At 42.3% G+C, this 17,712-nt stretch overlaps 1 protein-coding gene across 6 annotated transcripts in view; it reads right to left on the bottom strand.

The window, feature by feature from the left end:
• PDE4DIP (phosphodiesterase 4D interacting protein) overlaps positions 1 to 17,712 on the bottom strand; it is a 1,524,691-nt gene that overhangs the window by 496,478 nt on the left and 1,010,501 nt on the right. For all 6 annotated transcript variants that reach the window (XM_078686955.1, XM_078686929.1, XM_078686947.1 and 3 more), the window contains one exon: positions 10,905 to 11,131. In XM_078686955.1, coding sequence (XP_078543081.1) covers positions 10,905 to 11,131 — 227 coding nt within the window. The remainder of the gene's footprint in view (positions 1 to 10,904; positions 11,132 to 17,712) is intronic.

Raw genomic sequence — 17,712 nt, 5'->3', positions numbered from 1 at the left:
AAAACTGCAGTAGTACATGTCCCACTTGATAAATACATCTTCCTGCCGTAGGCCGCGGTAGGCTTTCCTTGAGTGAGACCTAGATATATTGTCAAGGGAAATGGGTTCTTTACCATTCGTTTAAGTGGCAAAGTCGAACTAGCTAGTGTTACCCCGGCCCTTCCAGTCTGCAGTGGCAGCCTGAGAGCCATGTTGTACCTCGGCTCACATAGGGAGGCACAATCAGTGTTGCAGCCCTATAAGTAAGTTAGTCTCTGCAATTGGGGACAGCCAATTCAACATATACTTTGTAAGGGGTTTGAACATTTGCACTGAGGCCTGGTTAGCAGACCTCAGAGCGCTCTCAAAATCAAAAAAACAGCAGCAGCATCAGTCGAAAAATGTGGGGGTGAACATGCAAAAATAGGCATTTTCTTACATGCCACCCCTCAAGATGAAAGGGTGTGAGACACTAACCCTTGTCCAGGTGGTTCTGATACACGGAATGCTGCTGTGACTTTGCTGTCCAAGGACTGGGTGTCCCAGCTATCTCTGCTAGCCTGAGGAGGAGGGGCTGACCCTTTTTGACTCACGCAGCATGCTTCAAAGTACCTAACCACCTCCCATGGCGTTGGACGTACAGGGATTGCTGCTGTGACTTTGCTGCCCAGGGACATGGTGCCCTAGCCATCTCTGTGATCCATGGAGGAGAGCCTGACCCTGTTTCCCCTGCACTGCACGCTTTAAAGCACCCAACCACCTTCTGCGGCATGGGACATGTGCGGGTAAAGCCTGGTCAAAGCCCAGGCCTAGGGCAGGCCAGTCCTGCATCCGTCAGTGCCAGGACGAAGTAGGCCAGGACCACCCCATGCCTGTACAACTGAATTAGGCTGCTGTGGTTACATTTTCATACTGATCCCCAAATCCCTCTATGGTTATGATCCCCAAATCCCTCTATGGTTATTAACTTCAACTGGGCAATTTGAATAGCCGGCTCCAGGGGGTTTCTTTGGTATGATGGCTACCTAGAGGAGTTTGCATGTCTCCATTAGTGGCTGGCATGGGCTCCCTTGTTCCTAAAAGCTGCTTGTTGAGGGCATTAAGTTGAGGTGCATCATCGAGAGAAGCGTTGTATGGGACAAGTGCTTAACGGCCTAACTGTTGCCTGGATCTCTGTGCATGGTGCTAAATCGGTTGGGGTTTTCTGTACTTCAGCTGTTCCCCCTTTGCCTTTGTGCTTTCCACCAGCTACCCCTAGAAGCAGCGCACCCCGAATCGTCAAGTGGCCCTCATACCGCTCCCCTGTGCCTTTGCAGGGACATGGTGGCTGTTGTTGGTGGCTGGCTGCCCCTCCCATCTGCTCTCTACCTTCACTTGAGGGACCATCCTAAGTTTTATGTAGTCCTTGGTGTACCAGTGTCAGGGATGACTTCTCGACAACCAGGACTACATCCTAGAGCCTGCTCTTGTTTGCTGTACCACCAACAACCAGGTTGCCACAAACCTTTCCTTACTAGTTCCTGCTTTAAGCTCCCTGTTATACAGGGGATGTTGCAAGATAAAAATGCAAGACATCAGAAGTGCTCCTTGGGGAGCAGAAGAACAATTCTAAACTCACTCCATCACTAACCCCCCCCCCCCCCTCCTCCCCCCGGCAGGGCGCAAGCCTCCAAAACATTTGAAGAGATAAACACACTGAACGAAGAAGTTGAAACTCCTTTAGAAGGGGACAAAGCTAATGGGCTGATCCCAAATGAAGCATCAGATGAAGTTGCCCCTGTATATTCTAGGAAAAAGAAACTTGACACTCTGGCTCCTATTGTATCTGAAACTTTTGCCACTTCCACGACTGCAAGCCACTACTAATGCTAGTACTTTTGATTCTGCCACTAATAGCCACAAGCCTGTATCACTATGCCCTCTCCTCCTATGCTCTAACAAATACTAGCCTTTGCACCATCTCTATTAAGCTACAATATCACAAAGGACCTGTGCATGAAAAGGGCACTTTGACTCTACAATTCAGCACATTGCAGTTTCTATAACGGCTCCAAGTGATATTAACAGAGACATGGATATTGCTAGCATTGTTACTTTGATTGATTGACGAGGAGGCTTCAATTTGAGGGAATAGATCTTAGTTCTCATCTTGCAACATTATCATCAGACATAGGGGATTTGAAATCTTCTGCCAAACCACTTAGTGCCAATCCTTCCTCACATGTAGCACACTATACCTGTATGTCCCTAATTGATGAGAGACATAGATGGAACAAAGATAGGGTTAGATACCATCCTGATCTTTGCACCATTAGAACAATGCAAAACACCCCCTCTTGCTCACCCTCCTAAGCCCTTGATGAATCACAAGTGGTTCTGTCTGCCTCATGCTACTTTATTATTAAAGGGGCTTGTAGAGCGCCTGGTGACGCCTCCCGGCGTGTCCCCCCGCTACTTAACCAAAATCTTGGGTGCATCCACCCATAGTGTTCCCCCCAGGAAATTAACATAGACAGCATACTAGGGCAGGAGAGGGCAGTTCCAGCTGAGGAAGCTGGCCATGTTTATATGACAAAAGTCCCTAAATTGGCTGCGGGTACGAAAGAAGAAAAGGAGTCTAATAAATAAACGTACATACCAAATTCGGTCAGTGCGCAACTGCCACTCTATTATTCACTCTGACATTTTGTATACCTGACAATTCCATGATCCCACAAAACAGGCAGGGTCCTTCGATTATATCCAGTGAAATTTGTAGTCCAATTCTCTGGCTTAGGGACTCGTGGGTCTAGAACTGCCTAAGGAACCTCCCTACAGTACTCTGATCCGGTTCAAACTTAACCCACATTCTGCTAATAATTCACAAGTCATACGTTGTCCAACATCTTCAACCAAACCAGATATTTTGGGTACAACTATAATGAATTGACTAGGAGGTGTGGGTCCTCTTGTTCTACAGGGTTAGGGGGGCAATCCTGTTAACAACAAGATGCCCCAGCCAGTAATCGATCCACCACAGATCATTACAACCTGCGCCCACCAGCCCTTGGTGCCTTTGTTTATCACCCGGAAAGAAACATTCAAGATTCCCAACACTATCGATATTTTGTCCTAGAATGTTCCAGGTGTGAAATCAAAGCTTGGTGACCTGGCCTGGCAAACTTTCATAGATCATTTTGACATATGTCTCCTTCAAGAAACCTGGAACCTTGACCCTGTCTATAAGCCGTGTTACGTCACATATTATCCCCCTGCTTCCCATGCCAGAAAAGAACGCCCCTCTGGTGGCCTTCTTATCTGGGTATGAGTTGCCCTCAATGTCAAACTGCATCCAATCCCCATTGCATCCCACAATATCCCAGGTATAACTATCACAGGGTAAGATTCTCAAATGTATTATTTACATAATGTTTATTATCGCAGAGTCATACATGTGGTGAGACACTCACTCATACAATCACCCACACTCACTCACTCATATAGCCACCTATATTCCCACTATCTCATTCATACAGCAGCTTATGTACCCATTCGTTCACTCATAGACCAACTCATACAGCCATTCATTCACTCATACAGTCACTCATACACTAATATATGCAGTCACAACGCAATTACTCACCCACACATACATTTACACACCCAGTCACTCACTTATCCAAACACGAACCACCCAGCCAGTCACTCATACAGGCACTAGTCTAGTCAATATGAGCTTTAATGGGTTCAATTGAACCATAAAAGCAAAACACAAATATATAAAAAGTACAATCAGATATAATAATTAATGCAGAATCCATTAATACAATAAACCAAACATACACATGAATCAGATCAACATTGACTCAGATAGTTAGTTCCCTGACAATCATAAATATAAAAGGCAATGAACATTGTTGAAATGTGATCACTTAAGACAATAAAAAGGAAAAAGACAAACATAATCAAGACATATTTACTTGCTCACCCTCTCTCTAGATTTCACCACAGCAGCAAGGTAATTGTGCACAATAAAACAGACTTGATCAGTTAGCAGCAATTGAAAATAAAACATGGCTTGTTTACACTTTTTTAAAATTAAGTGACTTTAAGAGAGGCATTAAAAATTGAGATCTCTAATCCCAGTATAGGCCACAAAAAAACAACAAGTGAAGTTGTGATTGAGGAGTTATATAATTGCAAGGGTAAGGTACCAGGTTTTTTGCATTATATTTACTTGAGGGGTAAGCCACCGCAAAATGTGCCAGGCCACGCCTGAACCTTATCAGGAAATACCTATGGTGTCTGGGCACCCTTAGCAAGTACTGCTCAATGTTGGGGGGAGTGCATAAGGGAAGAAAAGATGCCACCAATCCCTTTTTTGATTCAGCCCCTTTGCCGCAAGATGGTTAAGGAGTTCCTCTCTAATAATTGTTTTATCACGGGGCATAATACTATCAGAGTTCGTAAGAGATAAAATCTATAGATTTCCAATAAGGTGTTTTTGATATACAAAAATCACTTGTTTTTGTGCATCCCTGCTAGCCCCAGGCAATAAGACAACAATTACTGTTTCAGTGCAGCTTCTGGCCTGGCCAAACTAGAGAGCCAGAGAACTATTGGAGCAATTCAAACTAGGTCATGCAGATACTGGAGGCCTATCGCTTTGCGAGCTATGAACGACGGAACACTACCGGGCAATAACAGCAATTTTCAAAAAAATGTGTTCTTGCTAATCTGCAATTGCAAAAAATCAGTTTGCCACCAGCACCATATGATGCAAAGGTTACTGGTCTGGCTTTATAAACTGTAAAAGCAGCCTCTAGAGGCATGGAGCCCAGCATGGATGCAAATTTAAATAATTCTGTATACATAAGAAGGGGAAGATGCTGAGTTCCAAACCTCTGGGATCTGCTGCGGCTTGGATAAAAAAAACCTCCAGGCTGTTAATATAAAACCTGGAAAAAAAAGGTACCAGGAAACATCGTTGACTAACACCCTTCCTAATCTTTATATAAGGGAGGCATTCCCAATTGGGCCCATACCAGACCCTACCTTCAACATCTAAATGCAATTGCGACAAAAGGAAATCAAGTATTGGAACATACCCTCCTTTTAGAAACATTACCCACAACTTGCTCCTGACAACATTGTCAAATGCCGTGCTTAGGTCCATGAATGTCAGGAAGAGACAACCCTCCCTGGCAGTCACATACTTTGCACCAAGCAGGTGGAGGTTCAGGTGTTAGTCCATCATTCCAAGACCCTGTCTGAAACCTTACTGAACCTGAAGATGGAACCTTCAGTAGCACAGGATTCTAAGTGGTCAAAAGGGACACAGCCCAAGATCTTTGTGAAAGCCTCGATCAAAGATATAGGATGATAGCAGTGAGGGTCACTTCTATTGCCCTTTTTACAGTTCGGGACGATGGGGGCCCTTAACCATGAAATAGGCAGAGTGGCACTGATTAACTTCTGACATAACTCACCAAGATTTGGGCCCAGAGAGAAGGATTATCTTTAAAAAGATCCACTGAGACTACATCTGGTGCAGCGGCCTTGTTAGGCGGGTATCTTTTAATTGCTGAGATGACTTCCCCTACCGTGATAGTTATCCAAGGAGATTTGGTGAGTTTGGCCAAGTTGAAATCAAGACTACATTCAGAAGAAGCTGGATCAAATAGTCATATAGTTTGGTATAATAATCAACCCAGACTTGTTCAAGGATGTTAATCACAATGCAAACACTGGGGCATGCCAGGATTACAATTGATTGCACTATGGAGGGTCCTAAATGAAGGAGTAGGCCTGCCTCCAGGGTGATGCACAGGACTTGTTGTGAAGGAGGTTGCAGATGGTGCAGAAGGTGCATGTGTATTGACTTTGGGCTGTGGGCACACTCTTTGGTTAATGCTACCTTCCACCACTGGTACAATCGATGCCGCAAGGCTCAAAGGATTAGGAAACCCCTCTGGCCGTCCCACTCTTTCTGGAAGACTGGTTTTAATTTGGACTATGGGCTCTTTCAGAGAACCACCAATACTAAGCTGTGAGCTCCATCACTAGGGGTGACAATGCTCTCTCAAGAGCAGGTCCCAGGACATGCAAATCCCCTATGTCATTCGCTATGGTTGGTTGAACCACTAACCCAGATACCAGCAGTGGCTCTCCTTTACTTCCAGCAGCGCCCATAGTAATAGGGAGACTTGAAGGCTCAGAGGACTTCTTCCCTTTGCCCTTTTTGGCATGTGCCACCCATATTCCAGCTTTCTTTTCTTTACTCGGAGGGGAGGCAGTATCATGCGCCTGCTAATTATTTTCCAACACAAAGCGAGAGTTGAGAATTGGTGGACAATATCATTATCACACTATCCTCCAGGAGAACACAGTTGTTACTTGTGTGGGCAATGCTTCCAGATATGCTAGGCCACCATTGTCAGTTGCCTTGTGGCTCACTGGATGTCACTGTTAGCTGTGTCTCCTTGGGTGAGAGCAAGGATAGGGATTTTTTGTAGCCCTGAGCCTTTCTTCTACAGATACTATTTTGGAATGAATTGCAGTCATAGCAGTGGAAAGGTAATCAGTTATGAAAGCCAACCCCTGCTTCTCTTTGCTATTAGTAATAATTGCACTGACCTTTCTCTTACCCATAGCTCATAGTGTCCTTTGAGCCTCTTTTATCCAGCGATACATCTGTAAACCTCAAGCCAGGAGAGGTACCCCAGCCTCCTTCGGGCTCTGACAGGCGTAGACGGCCTGCCCTTGGCCCGGGCATAGCCCGCTCGAGACCCATGTTGCATAAGTGCCTTGCCCTTAAAGTACACCTCCCAGGGGGTCAGAGTTCACCACCTGTCCACCTCCTGGTGGGAACGTGCAGTGAAGGTTGCTGGGTGCTGTAGTCCCCTGAAGCACTGGGAAAACCAGAAGCAATAGAGGTGGGGTGCAGGAGTAAAAGACCAGTTCGTCCCACACTGCAGAAGTGTCTGGCCCTTAAAGTATACCTCACGGGGGTCAGAATTCACAGCCTGGCCGCATCTTGGTCGGAACATGTAGTGAAGGTTGCTAGATGCTCTAGTCCCCCAAAGCACCGGCAAAACCAGAAGTAATAGAGGAGGTGTGCAGGAGTAAAATACCAGTGCGTCCCCTACTAACACACAGGTTCACTCACCTATACAGCCACTATCACACACATTCACTGACCTATACAGCCACTATCACAAACATTTGCTCTATTATACCGGCACTGCCATTTACTAACCCATATAACTACTTACAGAGGCAGTCACTGACTCACGCAGCGACTAACACACCCAATCACTCACCCATCCAGCAGGTAACACACTCAGTCACTCATTTATACAATCACTCTTATTTATATATACACAGACATACAGTTTATCTTATCAGGAGGTTTATTTGTATACTCCTCATGAACTAAGTGGATTACCATGATCCTGGGGAAATTACCCCTTGTAATATTAAACCGCATTACGGGCTTCACTTTGTGTATAAAAGTTTAGCCAACGGTGTAGGGAGATTTTTGAAGGTGTGGTGGTGGCTTGATGACACAGGCTTTTACAGAAAACCACCCTAAAAGTTGCCCTTCCTAATGGATGATATGTTTCTCCTATTAATCACTCATGTGTTAGCATGAGGTATTGGTAATTCTTTTCTGGCTTTAGATTATTGTACAAGAAGGCAGTCACATAAACATCATTTTAACTGTTTGTCTCTTACGCAAAATAATCCTAGCTCTGTCATGAGCAGTGTTACAATGCCAGCAATACTTGTTGGCCACAGACTAACAAATCAAAAATGATTCAAAAGTATTTATGGTACCAGTAACCCTAATTACATAATTTTGGACGTTAATGATACCGCAGTGTTGTATGAAGCATAACTATAACTATGGATGGAATCATGTGAGTTTCAAACCGCTACAATCTGGTGAAAGGATTGAGGCAGAAATATGGAAGTTCTCAAAACATAATGAATTGACATTTAGACTGAATCAATGTGAGAAAATGGCAAGAGCTGTTACAAAAGTGAATATAAAGGGTTCTGGAGATTGTTGTCTGGTGATATGAGGGTTTTGACTAGTGATTCCATTCTACTTTGTGGGCAGGTATTATCCCATTATATGAATTGAGTGGACCATCAAGCAGATACAATAAGAGGATGATATTGTGGGGGATTGTAGTGACAAGCAATCCTAGGAATATTCTGAGGTAAATCAGGTAAGTGATAAACACAATAGTACAACTACTGTTGAATTGAAGGGGATTTGAATTTGTTTAATACATTTACCACAGATTTGTGGACTAGGGTCCAGATTTACTGACTCATCACACAGTGCAGTGCCGCAGCCGCACATGCTACACTGTATGAGAAGGAAAGAGTAGGTGAGTGCGATATTTACAGAAATATGGCACTCTCCTCCCCTCTCCCTAGCGCCAGTGCAGAAATGTGCTGCCGTGCGCCACATACACACCTTTGCACCATAGTGTAAGGGTGTCTACATGACACTAGCATAGATTGATACCCTTCCAGTACAAAATAGTATGCTTAGACTATTCCTAAAACTATCCCACCTTGCATGTGTGCTGTACAGTGCAGCACAAAGTCGGAAAAGAAAGGAAAAATGAAAACATTTCTCTGTGATAGTGCCTGGTTGAAGCGGGTGCTATTTTCTGATGCTAACCTTGTCTACTTTTTTAAGTAAATACGGCCTAGCCTCAGAAACCTTGGCTGGTTGCATGGGAACGTCCACGCACCACCCATGGTATGCCCCCTTGGCACTGAGCAATGCATAACAGATCTACGCGCTGCTTTGCACTGCTTTCCAGTGATTTTATAAGTTTAGCGCTGGAAAGTAAATTAGGAAAAAAAATGTAGCGCTGATTTGCATCACTTTTGTGACGCAAACACAGCATTAAAACTTAAATATACCCCTGGGTGTCTTAAATATGCGGTTCAATTTAAGCAAAATCCTTATTTTTCAAGTTAGCTGACAGAAATGTGTTAGAATGGTAGTCTTTCATACCTGCCCATTATTAGTTTGCTAGAGTCATGTTTTCATGGCAAAATTATCGAAAAAATAATAGTAAAGAGGGATTTCCGGAAACGACACAGAGCTTGTGATCAGGCTCTTGTTTTTCAGTACTTGGTGGAAATATTTGGTGGGCGTTGTGGCTAGATACCTTCGGGGCCGTTTACACAGTTGTCTAATGTATTTTCTCAAGTTCCAAGGGTCCTCCGAATGCTAAACATCCAAAGGTTCTCTTGAGATCCATGCAGATAGTATCATTTCAAATCTGATTACCAATATAGATGTCTTTTGGGAAACATATGTCAGCAAAATATGGACTGGACATGTCTGTGTATTAGTAACAACCCCAATAAGTATCTTTATGAGTAATATAACCAAATATACAAATGTTGGGAATTGTTTTTCATGGCTCGCCCGTAATAGTGCAAATCTCTTATTATACACTAATGTAATTGTCCTAATTTAATTGTCCTTTAATTGTCCTGTCACTCCATGGTCTGGAGTGACAGCCCTGTTGCCCACTTACGAAAAAGCCTTCTTATTAATGACTAAATATCGAAAGTAATGATTTTTGGAACAGTCGTCAGAAAAAAAAATAATATTACTTTTATTAGTAAGTGTTAGATATGGTGAATGGCTAAATTTACCTTCGCTGTTATCATCATCCCGTGGTGGAAACGGAATTGAAGTTTGGCAAGACCTCACACTGTAGCCAAAAATTGCAATAGAAATGACAAAAGAAAGGCAACATGGGGTAGTCGCTCAATTGCACGGCTTTTACAAGCTTAAAAAAGTAAGCTGATCACCCAATTCGTCTTTGGCCCACCTATTTGTGGTGGTCAGTTACATTCACAACTCTGTATTTTAGAGGGTAATACTGCCATGTGGGTATTTGCTTCCCATAGTGAGGAGTACACCTATGGTTGCAGTGAGATTTGAACTGGGGCCAATAGAGGTATATTTTGAAGCATATAAATAATTAATTTTGCGTCCACATCAACAGAATTTTGAACTGCAGAGTGAACCTGGCCTCTGAATCCATGAAAGTCCCAGTCACACATATATCTAGGAAAGATTGCTGATCGTGCTCTTTACATTTCATTACAAACATGAACATTGGTTTTATTTGGAAATGCCAGCTGTCATTTTTAAAAACAGAAATAAAGTGTTTTTTTCCTTAATTTTAGCAATCATATAGATTCCAAAGATGCATCTAGTCTTCCAGTTATTGCCACTCATACATATTTTAGGTTCAGACAGCCCTGCATAAATATGAAATACATAGAGAGATGAAAGAGAGACGATAAAACAAAAAAAAAATGTACTAAAGGGTGGAGGGGGATAGTGTGTATTTCTAACCCCTATATTTTGGGAAATTATGAAGGACCATAAAAGAAGTGTAGAGTCTCTCATGGTGACACGGAGGTCCTAGGAAACATATTTGGTTATAAAACTTGGTTAAAGGGACACCAGGAAAGCATTATCACGTGTAGTAAAGTGATTCTAAAAGAATAAATATTATCCCTTTATTAACAAGCGCCTAGTTTCTGTAATGTCAGACAACGTGTTAAATTATATGTGGAGATGTGCAATCAGAGGTGAAGGAGAGGGAGCAGGACAATAAGGGAAGAAGAAAGAAGGAGAACATTTATATTGATCAGGATTATCATCACCATCATCATGTTATTCTTCTGTTTGCAATATTATTAACAACAATAACAGGAATATTAGGTATTAGGATGAGGATTATTATTTTGCAAATGTAGCAACAACCCCCAAATGGGAAATAAGTGTTGGCCACTACAGATACAGTCAGTGCCCGGTCTCGTATTTAAGGGGTGAAAGTATTTCCAGTCATCCTTTCCCACCATGTTAGGAGGAATCCTATGTATAATACCTGGAGATGTCCACTGGAGCGATCTCAGCTTCCACACCCCGAGCCTTCGATTCTTTGAATGGACGCTTCGGTTCCTCCTCTTCTCCCTCTTTCTTTCGCCGGAGCTCACGTTTTACACCAGGGCTTTCCTCTTGCTTTAAGCGGCTAGTGCTGCCGAGTGAATTCCGGGGTACAGAATTCATTCCCTTTGCTGACCCGGGGTTATGTTCACAGGGTTCCGCAGAACTCTATAGGGAATTCAGGAACATAAAATGATTACTGAAGGGTAAGTTACCCTGGTCATAAATCTACATAATACATATCAATTCGTGTTTAAAAGTTGTCTTCCCGTGTGCCCAAACCGCAACTGTATTATACATCTTTGAGAGCAAACATGGGGAATTCTACGAATTTATATAAAAGGTTAATTTAAAGACGACATATTCTCCAGTCTACACACATACATTTATTTTTTCTGAAGCAAACTCTTTGGTCTGTTATGAAAATATTCACCCACCAACATTATATCTTCCAAGAAAGCCCCCACCTAAAGAAATGCCACAGCAATGAACGGCCAAACGGGTGCTGCTTTGTGGCCAGGAATAACACTTTTTTAGCAGTGTTCTGACACTTTTCCAAAATCAAGCAGATATTTTATCAGTTATTCATTTGAAAGTTACAAGTAAGATATGCACATCACATCTTTTTCTGGTGGAATTGAACTAATGCCTCTAAAGAAAGTGTGAATTGGTTCCAGCGAAAAGCAGATTCATCTTACCTACAATGGGGCTGATTAATGGTGACACAGTGTCACTATTTTTCATTTGCTTTTAATGACATGCTAATGCATACAATGTATAATCGTGGCTTACTTACAGTCACGTGTAATTTCATATTTAGTTTGACCATAACGTGTGCCTTTTACATTACCAAGTTAACCATAGTCAGAATGTGTTCAAGGTTAATTTAACCATGGTCACTGTACGCCTTAATTTCCAAGGCTCCATATTAAATGAGATGTTGCGTTTTTGCCTGCTGTGCATAATCGTTCTCTCAAAAGTATTCACTGTGCGCTCGTTAAACTGTATTGTTAAGGTTTGTGTGAAGGATAATAGTAAACTTCAGTACCTGTATGTGAAAGTGGCGGGTGGAGAAGAAATCCTCCCTTAGACGATATCTCTGAAGGCGTGAAAGTGATTGGTGGAGATATCTTCTGGGATGATATCTCTGAAGGGCATAGAACTGAGATTGTTCATTGTATGAGCCATGACAAGTGGGCTGTCATCAAGTCCACTGTAAATGTTTAGTTTGATTGGTTCCTTCTCTGTGGGAACCGTACGGAGTATCTTTTTGCTGAAATCCAGTCTATTTAGATATTTGAATTGTTGACACCTACTGCTTATGACATTGCCTTGATTTAATCCACATCTGTAGTTTAGCATCAAGAATTTCCCTTAAGGGGAAATGACTCCTGCATGATTTGCTGGGAAACATCCTTTACAACGCAACTTTTACTACGCAGTGCTTTTACATCGCAACTTTTACAATGCAAACCATTACAACGCATTGCGCTGTGGGGCGCTCTAGGATAGGGAATAGATTTAATTTACTATCCAACACCTTCCCTACTATCCACGGGGACTGGAGTTGGAATAGTAAATTAAACTATTCACTATCCAGCACCCCAAAGCGCTATGCGTTGTAATGGTATGCGTTGTAAAACTGCAATGTAAAAGCATGCGATGTAAAAGCATGCGTTGTAATGTCATACATCCGATTTGCTAACTCTATGTTTAAATAATTGACTTTGCATTTGCTGTTTGATCTGCTTGGAATATATTCAAGTATGCTGCAATCAGGTGATTATTGACTTATCAATAAACTGATTAATTTGAGTTTGTTATTTTGCTAATTTGTTAATAAAAGCTTCATGGTTTGAAAATTGGCTACTCTCTGTCATTACTGTGGGGAAAAATATGCTTCACTGTCATTGATATGTTATTACATTGCTGATGTCAAGCCTCATTTTGAGACAAAGATCCATCCTTTGAGTGATGCTGAAGTCCTGAGATTTCCACTATATTTTGCATGGTACAAACACCGATCTTTGCCATTCATCAGACGATAGTAGAGGCTGGCTCTCAATAAGGCTCAGACAGTTAGAATTTGTCCCAGTGACAGTTAGAATCTCCCCAGTCTGTGACCCCAGCTCCATGGTCCAGTTTGGAGAATTGCCCTTTCCCCTCCATCATATAGTAGTAGAGGATGGCTCTCAATGAAGCTTAGATAGTTAGTATTTATCCAAGTGACGGAATCTCCCCAGTCCGTGTACCACTAGATCCACGTTCCAGTTTGGAGAATAGGCGGTGGTCCGGCATCCTGAAGTGGTTGTAGTGTCCTAGGATTCTGAGTATAGTAGGGTTAATTGCATCTTTGATTGTTTATTGTTATGCGCTGCTGTGTTTGTGGCTTTTAATGCGTTAGTGTGTTGTCTATTTTGAGCCCAGGAGGGATCCGTGTTGAGGTGAGGGTTAAGATGCAGTCTTGCACATATCTCTTGCCGTAACACTTGAAGTTTCGTTCATCAGAGTCTGATAAACTGTAGTGTAGCTCCTATTTTCCCAATAGGCTCTGCGCATTGGAATAGTACCTACAGCAGTAAAGGCCTAGGCCAGACGTTAACTAGGTCTACTACTGTCGATACTAGACTTAATTTTTGGGTTTGCCAGCTAAGCTCAGAGTTCGCTAGAAACTTTCTCGAATGTTCAAGGAAGGATTAACTCCCCTGATTAGACAAGAAGGGATTTAGTTTCTGACAACCATAGAACATGACAACTTTGCTCTCCCCTAATCAAGAGTCAATCTCGAGAGTCGTGTGAGCACAAGGCAATTATTTTACTCAGTCAGTACGTGCATTCTTAGTCTCATCAGAGTGTAGAGAAAAGGAGGAGACGGGCGTGTTCAATAAAAGGTGTTATTTATTGATCAGTCTCTTTTCTCGTACAAGAGAAATGGATCGATATTATTGCGATACTTATAGTTAAGTAAAGTGCATACATTAGAAGCAATAGTATAAAATAATACTGTAAAAACATTGATATGGTTTCTGAGCCATATGATGTTTAAAATGATTAAAATATATTTACATACACATATACATTTGACTAAACGTACTCAACTGGTGTTTCTAAATACGCCTACCCCGTGTACCTGACCTAAGTCTAATGCGTGGGCGGGAATAGAAAGTTACAGTTTAAGTTAAGTTTGTTTTTGCCAAGTGAATAACTAAAGAATTCTCTAGGAGGGGTTATTCAGTTCTGTACCTGGAATTTAGGATGGATGAGGAATGGTATCTCTTTCTCTGCTCTCGATATTCCAGGCTGCCTGCGAGGGCTGCCCAGAAGCGCCGGTGCTGGGTCTCTCGGCTTGAGATAGCAGCGCGTCTCTCAGCGCGTCAGGAAGGCGGGGCTGCTGCCTGCGGGGTCTGCTTCTGCTCTCGGCTTCGGCAAGTATGGCTGCTCCGTCTTGTCACCACGCGTGTGTTTGCATAGGGCAAGGTCGGCAATATTTATACCTTAAAGGTGCCGGGATTGACGTAAGGATGGACATAGGTACGTCAATAAAGATGTCATACGACTTGCTCGTTAGCACATTCTTTACTAAAGTTCTCTGTGAAATCAAAACAATGGCCGCACGGATTATCCAGGTTGTCATAGGTTTGATTTGTTATGAGAACGTCGTATGCCTTATCAGGGGCTGGAGGAATGTCGCTTGTCTAATTAGATCTCAAGCGTTATGACCTAATCAGATAACACGTTCCTGTGCCGTAGTGTGACTGCGTCAGATAACGGTATCTGCATCATGGGGGTTTTCTTGCCTCATGGGCTGACTGTTAGTTAACTAGCTAGTAAGTTTAACCAGAATAGGGTCAGGAATAGGGGGATCGATTCAGAACCTATAGAAATACACGACACCCACTCCACGCTAACTATGGTCATATCTACTAATCTATGCATAGTATAACATAGTACAACATACTATAGAGTATAGTGTATACCTTACCACCCCAAAATACATAAATGCATTTTGAAATTTTCAAATATACTGAAAAATTGCAGTCATATATATTGTATGCACTTAAGCTATGAATTAAATGCAAAAGTAAACACGCATTGTTATGCATTATTGCTTGTTGGTATATGAGAAATACACATGAAATGGCTCTTAATATGGCTATACAGAAAAAAAGTCGAAACCATTTCATCACATAAAATATATCGTGAACATACCAGCGGGCAGCTAAAGTCTATATAAAGTCTATAAAGTATCTAAAAAAAATAGAAATCTTAGTTCTCTAGGAATAGTTTCTTACTTTAAGCAGAAGATCAGTGTCCCGGGGAAAAAATATATAGAAAAATATTTTAAGGGCTTGCTGAAAAAAGTTGCTGTCCGTGAACTGGATTGTAATTGTTCATGTGACTTTATTTTTAAAGTTGAAGGCCGAATTCAGGGAACGCCGTGTGCGAGTTTACTCAAAAGTCTCTATTTCTGTTCCGGAGAGAACATCATATCATTCAGGCTTTCGAAAAAACTGTCAACAGCTTCATGGGAAAGTTCCACTAAGTCGGAAATAGGGGTAACCATGCATTCATGCGCATGATTGTCTGCATTGACATTCTGATTTGCATTGCTGACAGAAGGTCGTACCTGTTCGATGCTGCTTTCATCTCGTACTTCACTACTCTTCAATCGCAGTGGTGAAGATTCCAGGAATGCCGTCATCAGAATTGGCAGCCTTTGAGGGCAGCACAAAGCGTGAACCTTGGTAGGAACCAACAGTGTATCTGCATCCACCGGCGCATCCGATTGTAGCGTCAGACAGGTGTCTAACACGCATTCTTCTCCGCATAGCAGACACCTTAGTACAGGTAAAACACACCTTTGCCACATTGGTCGAAATGATAGAAACCAAGTCATGTTCAGGTCTCTAAGCCGGGAGAGTCCCAGGATTTTTGATATCCGGTCCCGGTATCCAATGGCTAGGATCGTATCTTCCATTGTCGCGAGAGTTTGATCTGTGACATGGGTTGCCATATCGAAAAATAAGGACTAGGAATAGGATTCCTGCAATTAGTCCTAGTATTAGGGGAAGTCCGCCAAAAATCGAATGGACGAAATCTGGAAAAATACCCAGTATGGCTTTGAATGGTGTTAATGCCATCGAAAATACTGTCTTAAATACCTTTGAGACTCCTGTGGTATCAGAAATATTTAAGATTTCGCTCAGGATTTCCGCGAAATGTACGGGGGAATTGGTTGATAATAATGTATGTATCTCTGCAGTCGTCCTTGCGACTTGTAGATCATACGTTTCTTTTGATGACGTGAGCCTTGTAGGCGTCTGAAGAAGCACTGTTTTCATTCTGCTTAAAGTGTCTATTCGAATAGAAGTAATTTTCAAACTGGGCCATGCCCTCGCCTCCCTGTCTGGAAAGGAGCTGGGGAACAAAGAACGTCCACAGCACTTGACCTTCGCCGTCGTAGTGACGAGATAAGGAGTCCCGGGCATAAGACTACAGCATCTGCGGTCTACAATAAGAATGTAACTCCCATTATAGAGTCTTTGAAAGAATGGTTCTATTTCAGTTGCAGGTGCGCCTTGCTGGTGACATGAAAGGTTGTATGAATTCCCTTCACAGGCTCCGTGCAAACTAATACCGTTACACAGAAGCGTGCCGCTTAGTGACATAGCACAATTGTTGCCACTAAGAAACACTTTCTGTCCTTTGTTACTGACACATGCATGTGAATAGGGCAGGTTCCAAGTTGTTTTAAGGTACCCCTTTCCCAATTTCTCGTACATGCCAGCCTGTATATATTTTTGGCAGTATTGAAACCTGAAGGTTGAGATTGGAATATTTATGATTCCGTGGATTATCCATTCACTGACAGGTCGTTCTGACATTGTCAACGGTAATCTTTCTAGTTTTTCAATGCTCAAGATTGTATAATCAGCACCCTTCTGCGCCATACCGATTTGTCTATCAGTAAGGTTAAAGATTTGGAATAGTGACGTAGTGTTGATTAAACGCCAAGGCACATAGCCTGAACGCAGATTTTGTAACGTCCAGCCAAGCTGTACAATAGAGCGCAATTGTGACTGACCATGTTGTAATAACAGTAAGTCTTGCGATAATATATCGATTGCTGAAGACACAATGCTGTCCAATGAAAAAATTCTGGAGGACAGAGTCATTAACCCATTGTCCACTACAGAAAGTGATTTTTCCAAATTAATACGGTCAATTTCCCGTATTCTTTCTGCTGTCTCAATTTGAGTAACCTTCCAGGCCTCATTATATGCTGCATATACAGAGGCTGCTATGAAACGCTTTTGACGCTGTTTGCGTGGTCCCATTATGAAATCACGCAAGTCAGCACCATCAGTAAGTAAAGTTAGGTGTTGCTTAATTTCAGGCAGTGTGGAAGACTGTAGCCATTGAAGGCATAATTTGCCCACACTGTAGGTTGTTATTATCCCTGGGTGATGTCTTTGGGGATATCTAGGGTCTGGCCTGGTCATTTTGAAACCCTGTGTTTTATTCAGGAATCTATCTTGACAGTGATTTGTATCTGTGGGCCAGATCAACCATTGTTTCCAATCAGGATGTGTTCTGTTTTGGTTAAGTATATGGTTTATGTCTATTTCTTCATCTGTTTCAGAGCTATTGCTAAACATTGTTGGCTTTGGAATAGACGGGTTATTTAAATCTTTGATTTTGGCTAAGCCAAGACAGGTGGTTTGTTGAACAGTGTCATTTAAAAATAT

The sequence above is a fragment of the Lissotriton helveticus genome, chromosome 1_1, assembly GCF_964261635.1.
Source record: "Lissotriton helveticus chromosome 1_1, aLisHel1.1, whole genome shotgun sequence".
Lineage (NCBI taxonomy): Eukaryota > Metazoa > Chordata > Amphibia > Caudata > Salamandridae > Lissotriton > Lissotriton helveticus.
This window is presented reverse-complemented; position numbering and strand designations above follow the sequence as displayed.